The sequence below is a fragment of the Bos taurus genome, chromosome 3 (genome assembly GCF_002263795.3).
Source record: "Bos taurus isolate L1 Dominette 01449 registration number 42190680 breed Hereford chromosome 3, ARS-UCD2.0, whole genome shotgun sequence".
NCBI lineage: Eukaryota > Metazoa > Chordata > Mammalia > Artiodactyla > Bovidae > Bos > Bos taurus.
The window spans coordinates 51,299,984-51,322,129 of NC_037330.1; the positions used below are offsets into that span (position 1 = coordinate 51,299,984).

The window sequence follows — 22,146 nt, forward strand, 5'->3', positions numbered from 1 at the left end:
CTAAATGTAAGACCAGAAGCTATAAAACTCTTAGAGGAAAACATAGATAGAACACTCAATGACATAATTCAAAGCAGATCCCCTATGACCCACCTCCTAGAGTAACACAAATAAAAACAAAAGTAAACAAGTGGGACCTGATTAAACTTAAAAGCTTTTGCACAGCAAAGGAAACTATAAGCAAGGTGAAAAGACAACCTTCATAATGGGAGAAAATAATAGCAAATGAAACAACTGACAAAGGATTAATTTCCAAAATATACAAGCAGTTCACACAACTCAATACCAGAAAAACAAACAACCCAATCAAAAGTGGGAAAAAGACCTAAACAGACATTTGTCCAAAGAAGACATACAGATGGCTAACAAACACATGAAAAGATGCGCAACACAGCTCATTATTAGAGAAATACAAATCAAAACTACAATGAGGTATCACTTCACACTGGTCAGAATGGCCATCATCAAAAGGTCTACAAACAATAAATGCTGGAGAGGGTGTGGAGAAAAGGGAACGCTCCTGAACTGTTGGTGGGAATGTAAATTGATACAGCCACTATGGAAGATGGTATGGAGATTCCTTAAAAAACTACAAATAAAACCACCATATGATCCAGCAATCCCACTCCTAGGCATTTACCCTGAGGAAACCAAAACTGAAAGAGACACATGTATCCCATTGTTCATTGCAGCACTAATTACCATCGCTAGAACATGGAAGCAACCTAGATGTCCATTGACAGATAAAAGGATAAAGAAGTTTTGGTACATATACACAATGGAATACTACTCAGCTGTAAAAAGGTACGCATTTGAGTCAGTCCTAATCAGGTAGGATGAACCCAGAACCTATTATACGGAGTGAAGTAAGTCAGAAAGAGAAAGAGAAATATCATATTCTAATGCATATATACGGAATCTAGAAAAATGGTACTGAAAAATGGTACTTATTTACAGGGCAGCAGTGGAGAAATAAACATAGAGAATAGACTTATGGACATAGGGAGAGAGGAGTAGAGGGTGAGATGTATGGAAAGAGTAACATGGAACCTTACATTACCATATGTAAAAGAGATAGCCAACGGGAATTTGCTGTGTGGTTCAGGAAACTCAAAGAGGGGCTCTGTATCAACCTAGAGGGGTGAGATAGGGAGGAAGATGGGAGGGAGGTTCAAAAGGGAGGGGACATATGTATACCTATGGCTGATTCACATTGAGGTTTGACAGAAAACAACAAAATTCTTCAAAGCAATTATCCTTCAATAAAAAAATAAATTTTTAAAAAAGGGGGAGGAGGCATGTTACAAGAACTTTGTATACGCAAGACAAGGCTGAGCGCCGAAGAACTGATGCTTTTGAACTGTGGTGTTGGAGAAGACTCTTGAGAGTCCCTTGGACTGCAAGGAGATCCAACCAGTCCGTTCTGAAGGAGATCAGCCCTGGGATTTCTTTGGAAGGAATGATGCTAAAGCATCATTCAGTACTTTGAAACTCCAGTACTTTGGCCACCTCATTCGAAGAGTTGACTCACTGGAAAAGACTCTGATGCTGGGAGGGATTGGGGGCAAGAGGAGAAGGGGACGACAGAGGATGAGATGGCTGGATGGCATCACTGACTCAGTGGACGTGAGTCTGAATGAACTCCGGGAGCTGGTGATGGACAGGGAGGCCTGATGTGCTGTGATTCATGGGGTGGCAAAGAGTCACACGACTGAGCAACTGATCTGATCTGATCTGATCTGATGAGATATCATTAGCAATGTTCACACTGATGAGCAGATTTAATCTCAAGGACCTTACCTAACATACTTCAGACATACATCACTAATCTAACATGAAACAGAAATCTAACACTTAAAATAGAGGGTTGTGAAGTGCTAGGAAACATTACTAAAACAAGGTAATGCACAGGCAAAAGGCAGCTCTGTCTTGCTGCCAGGATCAGTGCTTCCTCCACTCTACCATACTGTCTCTCATTTGATCTTTTTTCCCTAACACTTCAATGATAATAAATAAAGGGTAGCATTAATATAATTTCTCTTTCTCTAGTATACAAAATTTGACCTTTCCCAAGCATCTTCTAAACGTACACTCAGTAGCTGGAGAAATGTATAATTTCATATGGCTACTACTAGGAATAATACTTACTAAAATGTATTCAGTGCTTACTATATGCCAGGTCACTGTGCTAAGTGCTTTAAAAGCATCTAATTTAACCTTCGCAACAACATTATGAGGTAGGTATTGTCATTATATTCATTTTATTAAGGTGATAAAACTAATGAGAAGCAATTAGTGTGATCCACATTCACACAGTTAGAAATGGTAGACCTGCTTACCACAGCGCCTACTCTACAACAAAGCCACTACACCACCACCTACTAGAAACACAAAAGTGTATACAGTATTTTTAAATTGATGGTTGGAACTCAACAATGAACCAATGATCTATACTAGAAAATGATAATGATTTTCTAAATTACACTTAAAGTATCTGTTTAAATTACAGCATATCATACTGTTCTTACAAACAGAAAGCCAAAGTTAGACAATTTTCTGTTTATGCTTATTGTAGCTTCATATGAAAAAACTGAAATAATAAAAACAGATTATTTAAGCAACTGTCAGAGCATAAAATGAAGAAAAATAAGCCAAATCACACACATATATTTAAAGTTTAATTATCCAAAAGAATTTTCTACACTAAAGTCAACATGATTTTTATTATAGGCAAAAAGTGTGTTAGCAAATAACTAAAAGACTAGCATCTAAAAAATACCTAGGACTCAGGACATAACAACACAAAAATCCAACTCTGATTTCTCATAAAAGTTAAACTTATAATTGGTATTAGTATTAAGGATAGACATACAGACCAAAGGAAATGAATTGAGAGATCAGAAATAAACCCTAATGTCTATGTATTAGTCACCTTGGGCTGCCATAACAAAAATCATAGACTGGTGACTTAAACAGAACTTTATTCCTCACAGTTCTGGAGGCTAGACATCAAGATCAGGTGCCACCATGCGGGGTTCTGGTGAGAACTCTCTATGGCTTGCAGTTAGTCACCTTTTCACTGTATCCTTACATGGCATAAACAAAGAGAGAACAACTCTCTCTCTGGTGTCTCTTGTTATAATGGTACTGTTCTTATCATGCTGCTGCTGCTAAGTCACTTCAGTCGTGTCCAACTCTGTACGACCCCAGAGACGGCAGCCCACCAGGCTCCCCTGTCCCTGGGATTCTCCAGGCAAGAACACTGGAGTAGGTTGCCATTTCCTTCTCCAATGCATGAAAGTGAAAAGTGAAAGCGAAGTCACTTAGTTGTGTCCGACTCTTTGCGACCCCATGGACTGCTGCCTGTCAGGCTCCTCCGTCCATGGGGTTTTCCAGGCAAGAGTACTGGAGTGGGGTGCCATTGCCTTCTCTGGTTCTTATCATGAGGTCCCATCTAATCTTAATATACCTCCCAGAGGCACAGTCTCCAAATACCATCACATTAGGCAGTAGAGCCTCAACACATGAATTTTCAGGGGAAACAACTCAGTCCACAGCAATAGGCAACTGATTTTCAACAGGATATATTGACAATCCAACGGGGAAAGAACAGTCTCTTCAAAAATAGTACTGGGACAACTAGATATCCAACATACAAAAGAATAAAGTCGGTCCCCTTCCTTATACTATATACAAAAATTAACTCAAAATGGATCATAGACCTGAATGTAAGAGCTAAAAGCATAAACCCAAAAAATTTGTAGAAAAAAGTGTAAGAATAAATCTTCTGTGACCCTAGAATAGGTAATGGTTTCTCATCTATAATACCAGCAGCAAAAGTGACAAAAGAAAATTAGATAAACTAGGCTACATTAAAAATCTAAAACTTTTGTGTTGTAAATGACACCATCAAGACAACCCACTGAATGGAGGAAAATATTTGCAAATCATGTCTGATATGAGTCTAGTATCTAGAATACATGAACTGTCTTATAACTCAATGATATAAAGACAAATAATCCATTTGAAAAATGGACAAAGGATGTGAATAAACAGTTCTCCAAAGCAGACACAAATAACAAGCACAAGAAAATATGCCCAGATCATTAGCTACTGGGGAAGCACAAATGAACCTCAATGAGATATCACTTCACATACACTAGGATGGCTATAATAAAAATGACAGAAAATAACAGCATGTGTTACAAGGATGTAGAGAAAATGAAACCTTCATACATTGTTTGAAGGCATGTAAAATGGTATAGCCTCTTTGGAAAAAGAGTTTGGCATTTCTTCAAAGAGTTAAACATAGAATTACCATATGATCCAGTAATTCCACTCCTAGGTATACTGACCCAAGAGAAATGAAAACATAGGTTCACACACACACACACACACACACATTGCATAGGAATGTTCATAGCACAATGTGCTGTGCTATGCTTAGTGCTCAGTTGTGTCCTACTCTTTGTGACCTCATGTACTGTAGCCCACCAGGCTTCTCTGTCCATGGGGATTCTCCAGGCAAGAATACTGGAGTGGGTTGCCATGCCCTCCTCCAGGGGATCTTCCTAACTCAGGGATAGAACCCAGGTCTCCCGCTTTGCAGGCAGATTCTTTACTGTCTGATCCACCAGGGAAGCCCAAGAATATTGGAGTGGGTAGCCTATCCCTTCTCCAGGAGATCTTCCCAACCTGGGAATCAAACTGGGGTCTTCTGCATTACAGGCGGATTCTTTACCAGCTGAGCTACCAGGGAAGCCATCATAACACCATATGATCCAGCGATTCCACTCCTAGGTATATACTCAAGAGAAATGAAAACGGGTTCACACACACACACACAACACACACACACACACAAATTGCATAGGCATATGCATAGAAACATTAACCAAAAGTGGAAACAACATAAATGTCCATCAACAGAAGAATGGACATATAAAATGTGGCACTGCCATACAATGAAATATTATTTGGCAATAAGAAGAAATGAAGTAGATATATGTAGCAATATGGATAAACCCAGAAAACATTATGCTTAATGAAATAAGCCAGGCTCAAACTCCATAAATTGCATGATTTCCTTTATGTGAAAAGTCCAGAACACTCACGGAAAATAGATTAGTGTTACCTAGGGCAAGAGGTGAGAGAGTGTAGAGTGATAGCTAACGGGTAAGGGGTTTCTTTTGGGGATACTGAAAATGCTCCAAAATTAAATTGTGATTATAACTCTGTGTAAATACTAAAATCACTGAATTAGACAAGTGAAACATCTGAGCTATATGAATTATACCTCAATAAAGATGCTTTTAAAAACCAGTAATTGACAAACCTATAGTACTATACAATGACACAACTGCCAGTACTGGCTTCAAAACTTAGTTCCACATTTACACAACACCATTATTAAACACTAAAATCAAGAATCACTAATCAATACATACTTAGACCTCACAAACAGGGCCAAATAAATATCTGCTGAATAAGTGTATGTGATGGGGATGTGACAGAAAAACTTAGAATATCATTAGAACAATACTACCTTTCATATATTGGAGAAAGGTAAGAAATTGTGAGAGGGCAGGAATTAAATAACTGAAATGAGGTACAGATAAGCACCTTAAACTTCACAAGTGCAAAAACTTAGTTAACAATTTTTATGGTGCTTATTGTGTGCCAGGCATTTTACAGATGAGGAAACTCTAGGCAAGAGGGATGAAGTCTGAGGCACACAGCTACCAAAGAGCAGAGCAGGGAATCTGAATCCAGGCAATCTAGCTCTACAGTACATGTTCTTAAACTCTAAAGTGTTAAAAGTCCGCTCTAAAGTAACTGAAATAGATTTTTTTTAAAAAGAGATGTAATTCTGAAGAACTACCTTAGAACGTATTTCCCTTATGGATACATTTGGCAAAGAATGAGGGTCAAATCATTACACATCTATGAAGAAAACAGTAAAGCATTAAAATGGAATTCTATTTAATTAGAACAGGGATTAATTTAGTGTCTCCCATGATTTAGCTAATGACAACTCACCAAACATGAGTACCCCAAATTACTAAGAAGTTCGATGGATGTCCTCTTCAAAAATTTTGACCACACACAAGCCAGAAGATTAAAAAGTTATGACCTCATATTTTTGTAAACATATTTAATTTAATGCTTTGCTGCTGCTGCTGCTGCTAAGTCGCTTCAGTCATGTCCGACTCTGTGTGACCCCATAGACAGCAGCCCGCCAGGCTCCCCCATCCCTGGGATTCTCCAGGCAAGAACACTGGAGTGGGTTGCCATTTCCTTCTCCAATGCATGAAAGGGAAAAGTGAAAGTGAAGTCGCTCAGTTGTGTCCGACTCTTAGTGACCCCATTGACTTCAGCCTACCAGGCTCCTCCGTCCATGGGATTCTCCAGGCAAGAGTACTAGATTATGTGCCATTGCCTTCTCCGAATTTAATGCTTTACATAACAATAATACAGAAGTCAGTATGTTGCAATGGTTCTCCACAGGGGGCAATTCTACCTCTCAGAGGGCATCTGGCAATCTAGAAAAGGAAAGATATAAACATCTGAATGCGGAGTTCCAAAGAATAGCAAGAAGAGATAAGAAAGTCTTCCTCAGCAATCAATGCAAAGAAATAGAGGAAAACAACAGAATGGGAAAGACTAGAGATCTCTTCAAGAAAATCAGAGATACCAAAGGAACATTTCATGCAAAGATGGGCTCAATAAAGGACAGAAATGGTATGGACCTAACAGAAGCAGAATATATTAAGAAGAGATGGCAAGAATACACAGAAGAACTGTACAAATAAGATCTTCATGACCCAGATAATCACGATGGTGTGATCACTGTCCTAGAGCCAGACATCCTGGAATGTGAAGTCAAGTGGACCTTAGAAAGCATCACTATGAACAAAGCTAGTGGAGGTGATAGAATTCCAGTTGAGCTATTCCAAATCCTGAAAGATGATGCTGTGAAAGTGTTGAACTCAATATGCCAGCAAATTTGGAAAACTCAGCAGGTGGCCACAGGACTGGAAAAGGTCAGTTTTCATTCCAATCCCAAAGAAGGGCAATGCCAAAGAATGCTCAAACTACTGCACAATTGCACTCATCTCACACGCTAGTAAAGTAATGCTTAAAATTCTCCAAGACAGGCTTCAGCAATATGTGAACCGTGAACTTCCTGATGTTCAAGCTGGTTTTAGAAAAGGCAGAGGAACCAGAGATCAAATTGCCAACATCCGCTGGATCATCAAAAAAGCAAGAGAGTTCCAGAAAAACATCTATTTCTGCTTTATTGACTATGCCAAAGCCTTTGACTGTGTGGATCACAATAAACTGTGGAAAATTCTGAAAGAGATGGGAATACCAGACCACCTGATCTGCCTCTTGAGAAATCTGTATGCAGGTCAGGAAGCAACAGTTAGAACTGGACATGGAACAACAGACTGGTTCCAAATAGGAAAAGGAGTCCGTTAAGGCTGTATATTGTCACCCTGTTTATTTAACATCTATGCAGAGTACATCATGAGAAACGCTGGCCTGGAAGAAACACAAGCTGGAATCAAGATTGCCGGGAGAAATATCAATAACCTCAGATATGCAGATGACACCACCCTTATGGCAGAAAGTGAAGAGGAACTAAAAAGCCTCTTGATGAAGGTGAAAGTGGAGAGTGAAAAAGTTGGCTTAAAGCTCAACATTCAGAAAATGAAGATCATGGCATCCAGTCCCATCACTTCATGGGAAATAGATGGGGAAACAGTGTCAGACTTTATTTTTCTGGGCTCCAAAATCACTGCAGATGGTGACTGCAGCCATGAAATTAAAAGACACTTACTCCTTGGAAGGAAAGTTATGACCAGCCTAGATAGCATATTCAAAAGCAGAGACATTACTTTGCCAACAAAGGTTCGTCTAGTCAAGGCTATGGTTTTTCCTGTGGTCATGTATGGATGTGAGAGTTGGACTGTGAAGAAGGCTGAGCGCCGAAGGAACTGATGCTTTTGAACTGTGGTGTTGGAGAAGACTCTTGAGAGTCCCTTGAACTGCAAGGAGATCCAACCAGTCCATTCTGAAGGAGATCAGCCCTGGGATTTCTTTGGAAGGAACAATGCTAAAGCTGAAACTCCAGTACTTTGGCCACCTCATGTGAAGAGTTGACTCATTGGAAAAGACCCTGATGCTGGGAGGGATTGGGGGCAAGAGGAGAAGGGGACAACAGAGGATGAGATGGCTGGATGGCATCACTGACTCGATGGACGTGAGTCTGAGTGAACTCCGGGAGTTGGTGATGGACAGGGAGGCCTGGCGTGCTGCGATTCATGGGGTTGCAAAGAGTCGGACATGACTGAGCGACTGATCTGATCTGAAGACATTTTGATATTTACAACTTGGGGTCAGGGCTCAGGAAGGCTAGGGAGAAGAAGTGCCAATGACAGCTAGTGGCTGAAGGCCAGAGATGCTGCTAAACATCCTAAAATGCACAGTACAGCTCCCACCCAACAAAGAATTATCCAACTTAATAGTGCCAGGGTTAAGAAACCTCAGCATAGAGTAATTCATTCAAACTACTGGACAACAGTACCGTTTCTCCTCTCTCAGGATCAATCTCAAATGAGAAATTAGCCTTTCTGAATACTAATCCTCTAAAAACTCTTAATACTAATACTTAGACTCTACTAACACTAATTATTAAGATAATATGGAATTTAAATGAATAGATTTCTTAGAAGGCTATAAAACAGCTATGAAAATACATGAAATAAACACATACATATGTTTAAAAAATAAACAAATACATACTAGATTTAAATAAGAGAAAAAAGATAAAGAAAGCACTTACTGTAAAAATGTTCTAAATTCTGAAGCTTCAAAGTTCTCCACAGTGACATGTTCATGATTTTTTAAGTTATCTGTATGTCCAACAGTATGAAAATAGAAATCAGGAACCCTTGCTAAAAGGACTGCTTTGTGTGCTTTGAACAAAGTACAACCTATAGAGAAAGTAACATCTGTGTGTACTTCTTCTCTTAGAAGCCTATAAGGAATAAAAAGGAACCACAGTTTAATTAGTGATGCTTAGAAACATACAATACACTCATTTTTATAAAATAAATTTTTAACATAACACATACACTAAAAATACAGATAACAAAATAATATGAAAATGAGCTTATTCTCAACTCATTCAAAGAACATTGTTTAATGTTGGTTTAGAATGCAATTTTCTAAAATTTATAATGAAAACAAGGGTAATTACACTGAAAGAGAAAGACTACTTTTCAAAAAATATCTTTTCTTTTTAATTCCTTCTAACAATAAAGTTATCTTCTACATAGATTGATTTTCCTTTAAAATGTACATACTTTAGATTTATTTTGGAAAGAGAACACAAAGTAATGTGTTCATTGACTACTGAATCAACTTTTAAAAATCTTACTAAAACCGAAGCCAAAAAAGTAAACAGCAAACCAGATGTGGTTATAATAGACAATTCAGACCAGAAACTGGTACACTATTGTGTTCTATTGTTAAATACAAGTCTGAATTGCAGGCTTAGCTGTCAAGACTGTGACATTTAAGCCCTTTTCCATCAACCACCCCCCCCCAAAAACAAGAACTAATCATGCTCTAATCTCTATTATCAAAATGATGGACTCATGTGGAAAGCCCATTCAATGTGGACAGAACTAACGTGCAGACATAGTTATGGTAAAGCTGTCATGTAAAGTGACAGAAGAACAGAAATCAGCATCATAAGAGAAAACTGTCATACAATCTCTTTTTCTGTGTGCTAACTCTGTATTTTTACTCTGCAACATTAAATAATACTTCAGATTACATAACATTATCATCAGCAAGGTATGCATTCTCAGAGGACTTGTGAATTGCAGGATATAACTGGTGATCACACTAAAACACTACAGGAGGTACAAGTATGGATCAAGACCTCATTACAGTGAAAGGTTAGAATGCTGCCACTGACACACTCCCCCAAGACTCAGTTAACAGCTCTTTCCTCTGGTCCCTCAGTACATACCTCTGTTCACAGCACTTTTGTCATCGCATCATTATTATTTTTATATATCTTTCTCCCTGCCAGATAATGAACTCCCTAAAGGCAAAAACTGTGTATCTTCATTAGATAGCTCAATCTCTGCTTTTTGGATTTTGTTATATTTTATGCTAAACAAAACAAATGTTTCAGAGCACAAAGCTTTTAGAACCTTGGAAACAGTGACCAAACAAGACGCATTTTAGTTAATATTTTAATAAGTTATTTTCATAAGTGATTGTTAAATTTACACAAAAATGTATTGATTTTCCAAACATTAACAAAAACTCAAATTGTACAAATACTCCATTTATTCTCCTTCCCACCCATCTTCTACCCTTCCCCTGCTCCTCTCCAAATAAATAAACAAGCATTTACTTGGGGGAGCTGACAGCCATACAGCTCATTGGGGAATCTGTCTTGTTTATAATAGATGCTCAGGAGTATTTGTCAAATAAAAAAGTCAATGTGTTTTTAAAAATGTTAATGTGAAAATGCAGTGCTTTTTATTTTATAAAACCACTTGGATCAATTACAAGTAAATCCTGTTATCTGTTGCTGTTGTTTAGTTGCTAAGTTGGGTCTGACTCTTTTGCGACCCCATGGACTGTAGCCCATCAGGTTCCTCTGTCCATAGGATCTCCCAGGCAAGAGTACTGGAGTGCATTGTCATTTCCTTCTCCAGGGGATCCTCCTGACCCAGGGATCAAACTGAGTTTGATCAAATCCTGCATTACCAGTAGGATTCTTTACCACTGAGCCACCAGGGAAGCCCCTGTTATCCGTTAAAAGTAACAGTATCTGACTAAGGGGAGGTTTATGGTTCATCTAATAATAAACCCTAGTGGAAGGACAGGTTGGAGGAAAGGCTCAGTGGTGTCCAGACCCAGCTTTCTTGCATCTTATTTCTCTGTCAAGTACTGTACTCACCTATCAAAAGCATTTTAGTCCACTGATTAAACCAAATTTCTCACTAAAAATTTATTGAGCATGTAATATGAACTAAGCACTGGGGACAGAAAGATGACTAAAATATAGTATCTGCCCTCAAGGAGTTTATAGAAGAGATGGAGACCAGGTCTGAAAAATAAAAAGTATGAAATATTCAATAGGACAAACTAGTAAAATTTTTTCAGGGACAGTTATAAGAGAAGACCTTATAGAGGATAGGAAAACCATATGGAATTTTAAAGACTGAGTAAGAGTTGGTCAAGAAAGCAATGCAAAGTAGGAGGGATTCCTGCCTCCATGTTCCTCACAAAGGTTTGTGTGAGTGTGGAGCTACAAATTGGTCAATAGAGTACTGAGAGATAAGAAGTGACAGATGAAGCTGCAGGGATAAAGATGGGTAAGAGGCAAAGAGCTTAACTCTATCTCACAGCTGATGGGGAATGACCAAATAGTTCAAAACATGGGCAATTTTATTTTTCAAAATATTATCTATTATTGTGTAGAAAAGGAATTAAGGGAAAATGAGACTGGAGGGAGAAAAACTACTGCCCAACACAAATGAATGATGTACATGGCTTGAGCCAGGAGAGAAACAACAGTGATAGAAAATGAGGGATTAACTTAAAATATATTTAGGTAATACAATGGCTGCTGCTGCTGCTGCTAAGTCACTTCAGTCATGTCCGACTCTGTGTGACCCCATAGATGGCAGCCCACCAGGCTCCCCTGTCCCTGGGACACTGGAGTGGGTTGCCATTTCCTTCTCCAATGCATGAAAGTGAAAAGGGAAAGTGAAGTCCCTCAGTTGTGTCCGACTCTTAGCGACTCCATGGACTGTAGCCTACCAGGCTCCTCTGCCCACGGGATTTTCCAGGCAAGAGTACTGGAGTGGGGTGCCACAGGAGTTGGTAACTGGATGCAGAAGGTGAAGGCAAGGAAATAACCTAGGATCTCTCTCATAGTTAGCTTAGACAGCTGGGGGCTGGTGATGTCACCAGCCATTTTATCTTCTATGCCAACTTCCCTCCTAAACTCCAGACATATTTTCAATTGTCCCCTGGATAAGGTTTCCTGAACATTCACCATCCTCCTTCCTTTTGAAGGTCCTAGGATTCAGCACCATCTTCTGTTTCTCTTTCTCTGTGTTTCCACATGTAATTGGTCACCACGTCCATGAACTGCACACAGAAATCCATTTTATCTTTTCCTTTTTCACTGCAGTTATGTATCCCCTGACTATCACAAAAATCTAGTTGGTTTCCTTTTATTTTTTTCCAATTTCTTTCCTCAATTCAAGATCTAATTATGCGAATCCTGTATTTTTAAAATATCAATGATTCTCCACTGCTTCCAGAATACATTCCAAATTCTTCACTGAACAAAGGTCTCTATGATCTAGTCTTAGTTTTACCCATTCACCCTCATGTACTGTCACTTTGCTTGCCATACCCACAGTCCCCTCCCAAATAAAGCTACCAAATTGTGCCACATGCCCCTGAAGCTCTTAGTCACCTCTGAATGGATAAGCAACTGAGCCAAGGTTAACCACTAGCCAATGTGGTAGTTAAACAAGTGAACTCTAGCAGAGATATTCTATAATAATCAAGAGCCAACTGATGGAACTCTTAAGGGAGTTTTAAAGAAAATCCAAGGTATAGTAAGAAAAGGGAATGGGTAAGGAGAGAAGCAGAAATGAAGGAATAAAGGTACTGGAAGATCATTTCACATAACTACCATACTTCAGAGAAAGAACACTGACTGGATCTGTATTCTGGCCGTGAGACCTTGGGCAAATCACTTTAATGTCCTGGAACCAGACTGCCAAGGTTCTTATTCAAACTTAACCACTTCTCTTGATGCTTTGCTTCCTCTGCCTTTTCTAAAACCAGCTTGAACATCTGGAAGTTCACGGTTCACATATTATTGAAGCCTGGCTTGGAGAATTTTGACCATTACTTTGCTAGTGTGTGAGATGAGTGCAATTGTGTAGTAGTTTGAGCATTCTCTGGCATTGCCTTTCTTTGGGATTGGAATGAAAACTGACCTTTTCCAGTTCTGTGGCAACTGCTGAGTTTTCCAAATTTGCTGGCATATTCCAGATGAACTTCCAGATGTTCAAGCTGGTTTTAGAAAAGGCAGAGGAACCAGAGATCAAATTGCCAACATCCGCTGGATCATGGAAAAAGCAAAGAAGAGTTCCAGAAAAACATCTAATTTTGCTTTATTGACTATGCCAAAGTCTTTACTGTGTGGATCACAACAAACTGTGGAAAATTCTTCAAGAGATGGGAATACCAGATCACCTGACCTGCCTCCTGAGAAATCTGTATGCAGGTCAGGAAACAACAGTCAGAACTGGACATGAAACAACAGACTGGTTCCAAATAGGAAAAGGAGTCCGTCAAGGCTGTATACTGTCACCCTGCTTATTTAACTTATATGCAGAGTACATCATGCAAAATGCCGGGCTGGATGAAGCACAAGCTGGAATCAAGATTGCCGGGAGAAATATCAATAACCTCAGATATGCAGATGACACCACCCTAATGGCAGAATGTGAAAAGGAACTAAAGAGCCTCTTGATGAAAGTGAAAGAGGAGAGTGAAAAAGTTGGCTTAAAACTCAACACTCAAAAAATTAAGATCATGGCCTCCAGTCCCATCACTTCATTGCAAATAGATGGAGAAACAGTGGAAACAGTGGCAGACTTTATTTTTTGGGCTCCAAAATCACTGCAGATGGTGACTGCAGCCATGAAATAAAAAGACGCTTACTCCTTGGAAGAAAAGTTATGACCAACCTAGACAGCATATTGAAAAGCAGAGGCATTACTTTGCCAACAAAGGTCCGTCTAGTCAAAGCTATGGTTTTCCCAGTAGTCATGTACGGATGTGAGAGTTGGACTATAAAGAAAGCTGAGTGCTGAAGAATTGATGCTTTTGCACTGTGGTGTTGGAGAAGACTCTTGAGAGTCCCTTGGACTGCAAGGAGATCAGACCAGTAAATCCTAAAGGAAATCAGTCCTGAATATTCATTGGAAGGACTGATGCTGAAGCGGAAGCTCCAATACTTTGGCCACCTGATGTGAAGAACAGACTCATTGGAAAAGACCTTGATGCTGGGAAAGATTGAAGGTGGGAGGAGATGGGGATGACAGAGGATGAGATGGTTGGTTGGCATCACTGACTTGATGGACATGAGCTTGAGTAAGTTCCGGGAGTTAGTGATGGACAGGGAAGCCTGGTGTGCTGCAATCCATAGGGTCTCAAAGAGTTGGACATGACTGAGCGACTGAACTGAACTGAACCTGATGCTTAGTTTCCTTATCTGTTAAATGGGACCAGCAACAAGATTTACCTCACACTGGAATAAATAAAACATTGCATGTCAGCCCAGTGTCCAGTAGGATGGTAATAAGTATTAGGTATTTTTATTACAATTGTCTTGAACAATCATCCATATCTCAATGAAGTCTTATAAGAGAATTGTTGTCATACCCCAAGCAACTTTCCAATTCTACATCAAATCTAGCTTTTTGACAACTGAAACTGTTTCCCATTTTTCCTCACTTCTCCATATATCCTATTGCCTTGAGTAACCCAGAGGTGTCTCTGTTCCTTGCTGTTTGGTACAATCCAATATAACTTGCTTTCCCAAAATAAATCAAGCTCTTCCAAATCTCTATGCCCTTATAAAAGCCATTCTCCTCCCTTAGATACTCTCCAACTTCTCCTTTCCTAATTTCTACCTAATAAAATTTTAATCAATCCCCAAGAGATCACTCAACCATCACCTATAAAGCCTCACCCAAGTCACCCCCTTCCCCATTCCTTTTCTTTGGCTATTATCTCTCTCACTAGAGTGCAAGCATAATGTCAAAGTCATATCTTACTAACCTTTGATTCTTTAAAACGTAATACAGTGTTAAGTACATGGGTGCTTGCTACTTCATTAATATTTGTAGAATAAATCAATGATATTGCTGTGCTTGAAGACGAATTTAACATAGCATTCAAGGTGGCTGGGTGAGCATATGAAAATTTTTTATTGTTTTTAAAACAAAACCTTTGCTTGTAACAAGAACTTGGGAGTTCAGGATCCTATCCTTATTTGCTGTATGAGGATAAATTGTTCATCTGCTATACTTTCTTTATTATCAAATTTATTGTTGGAGTCAGTTCCTATCTATTGGGAAGTACAACTAAGTCTCCATAAATGCTATAGTAACTCTAGGGCAATATCCATCACCTGCTATACTTTTAACTTCATTTTTATATAAATTAGGAGTATTACTTTCCTTAAATTCATGACAACGTCAAGGCTAACAATAAAGCCAGAAGAATAAAGCCACTTAAGAAAAGGCATGCCTCATCCTTAAGAGATTCATCCTAGAAGCAGATGAATCACTCTTTTTTTTTTTTTTTCTTTCTGTCTTTTACATCAATTCCCCCAGTGATGGAGACAAGGCAGAATCTCTCAGGGAAATGCCCACATTAAAAGGACTTTTTTTTTCCTAACTTTATAAAGTTCAGTTTATATTAATAGCTTCTGGAGCTTTAACTGTGAGCCACAGTAAGTACTTTTAAATGTTGCACAACTGTTAGTTATTAGTATTGACAGTAATTAGGTGTACATTGGTTGAGTAGTTCTCAACCAGAGACCCAGGCCAGCAGCATCAGCATTAGCTGGGGTGCGTGCCTGCTAAGTTGCTTCAGTCATGTCCGACTTTTGCAACCCTATGGGACCTTGTTAAAAATGCAAAAGTCACCTAGGACCTTGTTAGACATTTAAAAATCTCAGGCCCCATCCCAGACCAACTGTACCAGAACAAGGGTCTGGGCCCCAGAATAGCTAAGCCCTCCAGGTGATTCTGATGCACACTAACGTTCAAGAATCAATATTTTGGTAGAAATGGAAACTAGGGAATATTTCTGAGCTTCATTTTCTTTAAAAACAGGGATGACTCTCCCGAGATTCATCACAGCCTGAGTTAAGCTTCACAACAACTCTGCATTTGCTTAAGTCCTCACGGGAGCTGGGAGTTGCCGGGAGCCTCTAGGAGGAGAGGGGAAGTCAGGTTCGAATCAGGAAGTATTTCTATGTAAGCATTTCTGCTAAACCGTTTAAAGAAAGCTAAGAAGAAAGATACCTCCAACGCTCAGGTGAGTTGTCCCGTTTTTACTCATTGTAAATACTCACCCTTCTACCTAATTTCATCATTTTTTCTTAGAACCGTTTAAGCTTATATAAAGTTGTGTTTCAGGACCCCGAAACCTGGGTCCACCCCGACATTAACGAAAGCCTTTCAAGACCTAAGTCTGCCGGTGTTCGGAGTATTTTGGCATCAACTGATGCCGCACAGAACTATGATAGTAACTTTGGTTTTCCTCTTGAACCTGGTACATGGTCTCCAGGTTGGTTATACAGGGGGAGCGAACCCGCCAGTTAGTGAAGAGACAAGAGAGCCTCCCTCGGTGGCCCGAGGCGAGGAGAACAAAGAAGGAAGGGATGGAGAAACAGAGAAGGAGCCACGGTTTCTGGTCCAGAGAGGGGAGCGTTTAGAACTGAAGGAGCCTGAGTTCCCGCCTCCTCCTACCTGAGCAGATCCTGGCTGAGCTGCTCCGACACCATCGCCTTCAGCCGGCGCCGCTCACAGGGTCCCTTCCTTTGCAACCCCTTACTGCAAACTCCGGGGGATCCCAGAGGTACCCCGGGGGACGCGCTATCCTCCCCACAGCGGGCCATGTCCAGAGAAGCACGGCGGCACCCCGCAGGCCCAGGACAAGGTCTCACTTCCCAGCCTCAAGAAGAAGGGGGCGTTTCCAACCGAACGCTCGGCTCCTACCCGGAATCCGCCCCCTAAAAGAAAAGGTTGACGTCCTCTCGTCTGTTTGTTGACGGTCCCTTAGGGCCGCCAGACCTCAATACCGGAGAATGTTTGACGCCGGGCCGGAGCCGGCACGTGACCTGGGAGGGTGTGCGCAGGCGCGGTAGCTCTGTTTACCCCCGCCAGCAGGCAGTCCGACCCCTATTGCCCAGGGAGGGAACTGTTCTTCGGGACTCGCCGGTTCTGCTGTTTATCCCTGTCCCTCTGCTTTCTGGTTGGTGCTAACCAGTCGGGTAAATGAATGCTTTATTGAGAGCAGCGTTAAAATCAGCCAGTGCAGTCTCTCAGCACTTTATCTTCCTGGATGTGTCAGCGCTTTTTCCCCCCAGGAAAGACAAGTTCACTGGCCGTTTCCTGCGGCGAGTCACACTCCGTCATTTACCCGCTTTGGGCAAGAAAAATTGGGGGTGTGAGTGTTGAGGAAGCCTTCCCTGGTGGCTTAGTCGGTAAAGAGTCTGCCTGCAATGTAGGAGACCTAGGGTTCGATCCCTGGGTTGGGAAGATCCCTTGGAAAAGGAAATGGCAACCCACTCCAATATTCTTGCCTGGAGAATTCCATGAACAGAGGAGCTTGGCGGGCTACCGTCCACGGGGTCACAAGTGTGTTGAGGAAGGAACTTCGTAAAATCAACAGGAGTTACAACACTCCTGAGCTCCCTGCAAAGGGTGTATACAGCTTCTAGAAGACTCCTTTCCCTTCTAATCCAGGGAGTGGCTCATATAACTGCCCTTGAACTTTAGCTGAGCAATGGTCAGTAATATTGCAGAGGTTTGCGTATAAACCTGTAAAATTGTATGAGGTGGGAAAAGGAAGTAAGATTGTAGGAGCAGAGCCTTGAATTTCGCGGGGAAGTGGGTGGATTGATGAGCTACAGAGTTTTGAATATTTTGGAGTGAAGAAAAGAGCTAAATCGAAATCACTTTAAAAGTCTTTTGGTATTTTTTTATTTGATTACTTCTTCCTAAGGAAGAAGCTTCAATCTTTGTGCTTCATTCAGAAACTGCACAAGGTAACAAGTAATAACAAGTTGGTACTAATTGCTTGGAAAATACATGGATCTTGTACCATAATATTAGCCAAGAAGTAGCCATTTCTCAGAATAATGACCTAAATTATTCAGACACCTTATTTCTGAAAAACATAGTGGCTAATTGATTCTTAATTATTCCTGTAGAAAGGAGTGTCAGAGATAATAGGTTGATGTTTATTGAGTGCTTTTTAGGTGAGAAGACTGCTCTACCTGCTTTCTATGTATTAACTCAACTAATTTTTACAACCATTGTTTATGTTGGTACTGCTATGAGCCCCATTACAGATGGAATGAGGAAGTTGAGGCATGAGATGCTAAGTAACTTAGCCCAGGTCACACAGCCAGTATGGGTGGTACAGGTATTAAAACCAGGCAGTTCAGCATCAGATCCTTTCTGTTCAAAGTCCCCTAACATCTCTACCATGCCCCTTTATATGCTGATGAAGCTAAAATTAGTCTACTCTCTGGTTGGGAATGGATAAACACATGGTTTCTGGTCCATGTAAATTTAATTCTCTTAAACTGCCTTAGGCAGCTTAGTCAAGTTTGTGAAGTAATTCAAGAAAAAGTACCCTCTTTCAAAACAAAACAAAAATAGTGTTAATGGTGCTATGTATTCCACAATCTGAAATTTTTTATTTAAAATATTATTCTTATTTTAATATATTTACAAATGCAGTCATTCATATCTTAATAGGAGTGAAATTATCAAAATTTTTCCCTCAGAGGCTTTATGATCAGGAACACTAGAAAGTCCTACTTCTGAGTGTAAACAGTACTAAACTCATAATTTTATTTAGGGTTGGCCTTAATTGTGATCCTCATGTGGTAAAATTGCCTTGGAAGGCAAAAAAGCACTCCAAGCACTATGATTTCATGAAAAGCAATTCTCTTGAAAGTGTTTTTTCTTTCTTTAAAAATGTTTTTCTATGAAGTATTTCAAACAAACAAATCAGTTCAGTTCAGTTCAGTTCAGTTCAGTTGCTCAGTCACGTCCATCTACTTGCGGCCCCATCGACTGCAGCACGACAGGGTTCCTGGTCCATCACCAACTCCCAGAGCTTACTTAAATTCATGTCCATTGAGTTGGTGATGCCATCCAACCATCTCATCCTCTGTTGTCCCGTTTCCTCCTGCCTTAAATCTTTCCCAGCATCACGGTCTTTTCCAGTGAGTCAGTTCTTCCCATCAGGTGGCCAAAGTATTCACCTTCAACGTCAGTCCTTCCAATGAATATTCAGGACTGATTTCCTTTAGGATGGACTGGTTGGATTTCCTTGCTGTCCAAGGGACTCTCAAGAGTCTTCTCCAACACCACAGTTCAAAAGCATCAAATCTTTGGTGCTCAGCTTTCTTTAGTCCAACTCTCACATCCATACATGACTACTGGAAAAACCATAACCTTTACTACACCGACCTTTGTTGGCAAAGTAATGTCTCTGCTTTTTGATACATTGTCTAGCTTGGTCATAGCTTTTCTTCCAAGGAGCAAGCGTCTTTTAATTTCATGGCTGCAGTCACCATCTGCAGTGATTTTGGGGATCCCCTCAAAAAAAGTCTCTCACTGTTTCCATTATTTCCCCATCTATTTACCAAGAAGTGATGGGACAATCACTTCAGATCGTCCATCAGATCACTTGGGATCGACCGCCCATCATGGATGCCATGATCTTAGTTTTCTGAATGTTGAGTTTTAAGCCAACTTTTCACTTTCCTGTTTCACTTTCATCAAGAGACTCTTTAGAGAGGCTCTTTAGTTCTTCACTTTCGGCCCTAAGGGTGGTATCATCTGCATATCTGAGGTTATTGATATTTCTCCTGGCAATCTTGATTCCAGCTTGTGCTTCATCCAGCTCAGCATTTTGCATGATGTACTCTGCATATAAGTTAAATAAGAAGGGTGACAGTATACAGCCTTGATGTACTCCTTTTCCTATTTGGAACCAGTCTGTTGTTCCGTGTTCAGTTCTAACTGTTGCTTCCTGTCCTGCATACAGATTTCTCAGGAGGCAGGTCAGGTGATCTGGTATTCCCATCTCTTGAAGAATTTTCCACAGTTTGTTGTGATCCACACAGTCAAAGGCTTTGGCATAGTCAATAAAGCAGAAGTAGATGTTTTTCTGGAACTCTCTTGCTTTTTTGATGATCCAATGGATGTTGGCGGTTTGATCTCTCGTTCCTCTGCTTTTTCTAAATCTAGCTTGAATATCTGGAAGTTCACAGTTCATGAACTGTTGAAGCCTGCCTTGGAGAATTTTGAGCATTACTTTGCTAGCATGTGAGATGAGTGCAACTGTGTGGTAGTTTGAACATTCTTTGGCATTGCCCTTCTTTGGGATTGGAATGAAAACTGACCTTTTCCAGTCCTGTGGCCACTGCTGAGTTTTCCAAATTTGCTGGCATAATGAGTGCAGCGCTTTCACAACATCATCTTTTAGGATTTGAAATAGCTCAACTGGAATTCCATCACTTCCACTAGCTTTGTTTGTAGTGATGCTTCCTAAGGCCCACTTGACTTCACATTGCAGGATGTCTGGCTCTAGGTGAGTGATCACATCATTGTGGTTATCTGAGTCATAAAGGTTTTTGTATAGTTCTTCTATGTATTCTTGCCACCTCTCCTTAATATCTTCTGCTTCTCTTAGGTCCATACCATTTCTGTCCTTTATTGAGCCCATCTTTGCATGAAATGTTCCCTTGGTATCTCTAATTTTCTTGACGAGATCTCTAGTCTTTCCCATTCTACTGTTTTCCTCTATTTCTTTGCATTGATCACTGAGGAAGGCTTTCTTGTCTCTCCTTGCTATTCTTTGGAACTCTGCATTCAAATGGGTGTATCTTTTCTTTTCTCCTTTGTCTTTGGCATCTCTTCTTTTCACAGCTATTTATAAGGCCTCCTCAGACACCCATCTTGCCTTTTGCCATTTCTTTTTCTTGGGGATGGTCTTGATCACTGCCTCCTGTACAGTGTCACGAATCTCCATCCATAGCTCTTCAGGCACTCTATCAGATCTAATCCCTGGAATCTGTCACTTCCACTGTATAATCCTAAGGGATTTGATTTAGGGCATCCCTGGTGGCTCAGATGGTAAAGCATCTGTCTACAATGTGGGAGACCCAAGTTCGATCCCTGGGTCGGGAAGATCTCCTGGAGAAGGAAATGGCACCCCACTCCAGTACTATTGCCTGGAAAATCCCATGGGAGGAGGAGCCTGGTAGGCTACAGTCCATGGGGTTGCAAAGAGTCGGACACGACTGAGCAACTTCACTTCACTTCATACCTGAATGGTCTAGTGGTTTTCCCTACTGTCTTCAATTTAAGTCTGAATTTTGCAATAAGGACTTCATGATCTGAGCCACAGTCAGCTCCCAGTCTTGTTTTTGCTGACTGTGTAGAGCTTCTCCATCTTTGGCTGCAAAGAATATAATCAATCTGATTTTGGTATTGACAATCTGGTGATGTCCATATGTAGAGCCTTTTCTTGTGTTGTTGGAATGACCAGTGCGTTCTCTTGGCAAAACTCTGTTAGCCTTTGACCTGCTTCATTTTGTAACTCAAGGCCAAATTTACCTGTTAACACCAGGTATCTCTTGACATCCTACTTTTGCATTCCAGTCCCATATAATGAAAAAGACATCTTTTTTAGGTGTTAGTTCTAGAAGATCTTGTAGGTCTTCATAGAACTGTTCAACTTCAGCTTTTTCAGCATTACTGGTTGGGGCAGAGACTTGGATTGCACGGCATGGCTCATAGTTTCATTGAGTTAGACAAGGCTGTGGCTATTATTAACAAATAAATAGAAATCAGCAATTATGAAGATTTGGGTATATATGCTGTACCAATTTTTCTTTCCTTTTTCATCTTTTATTGCTTCCTTCCTTTTTTCCTTCCTCCCTCCTTCTCCCTTCTCCTTCAGTCCCTTTCTTCTTTCCATTCTTTCTCCGTCTTTCTTCCCTTTCTTCTAAAAATTTTCCAAGTAAAAACCCAACATCATTTCATTTTACTCCTATATACTTCAGTTTGCATCTCTTAAAAAAATCTGTACATTTTCTTGTATAACTGCTGCTGCTAAGTTGCTTCAGTCGTGTCTGATCCTATGCAACCCCATAGACGGCACCCCACCAGGATCCCCCATCCCTGGGATTCTCCAGGCAAGAACACTGGAGTCGGTTGCCATTTCCTTCTCCAATGCATGAAAGTGAAAATTGAAAGTGAA

General features: G+C 40.4%; 1 protein-coding gene and 1 long non-coding RNA gene across 4 annotated transcripts in view; one reads left to right on the forward strand and one right to left on the reverse strand.

Annotated features, from left to right (window-relative positions):
• Positions 1-17,055, reverse strand: part of BTBD8 (BTB domain containing 8) — a 93,928-nt gene extending 76,873 nt beyond the window's left edge. The window contains exons 1-2 of one of the 3 annotated variants that reach the window (NM_001424789.1): positions 16,608-16,978; positions 8,849-9,043 (exon numbers count right to left, since the gene is read on the reverse strand). In NM_001424789.1, coding sequence (NP_001411718.1) covers positions 8,849-9,043; positions 16,608-16,756 — 344 coding nt within the window. In that variant the 5' untranslated portion in view covers positions 16,757-16,978. Of the gene's footprint in view, positions 1-8,848; positions 9,044-16,607 lie in introns of all 3 variants that reach the window. The other 2 variants (XM_010803305.3, XM_024989022.2) reach the window with 2 other exon arrangements.
• LOC104971636 (uncharacterized) overlaps positions 15,751-22,146 on the forward strand; it is a 32,622-nt gene continuing 26,226 nt past the window's right edge. Inside the window, exon 1 of the long non-coding RNA XR_805541.4 lies at positions 15,751-16,173. This is a non-coding gene — a long non-coding RNA (uncharacterized lncRNA). The remainder of the gene's footprint in view (positions 16,174-22,146) is intronic.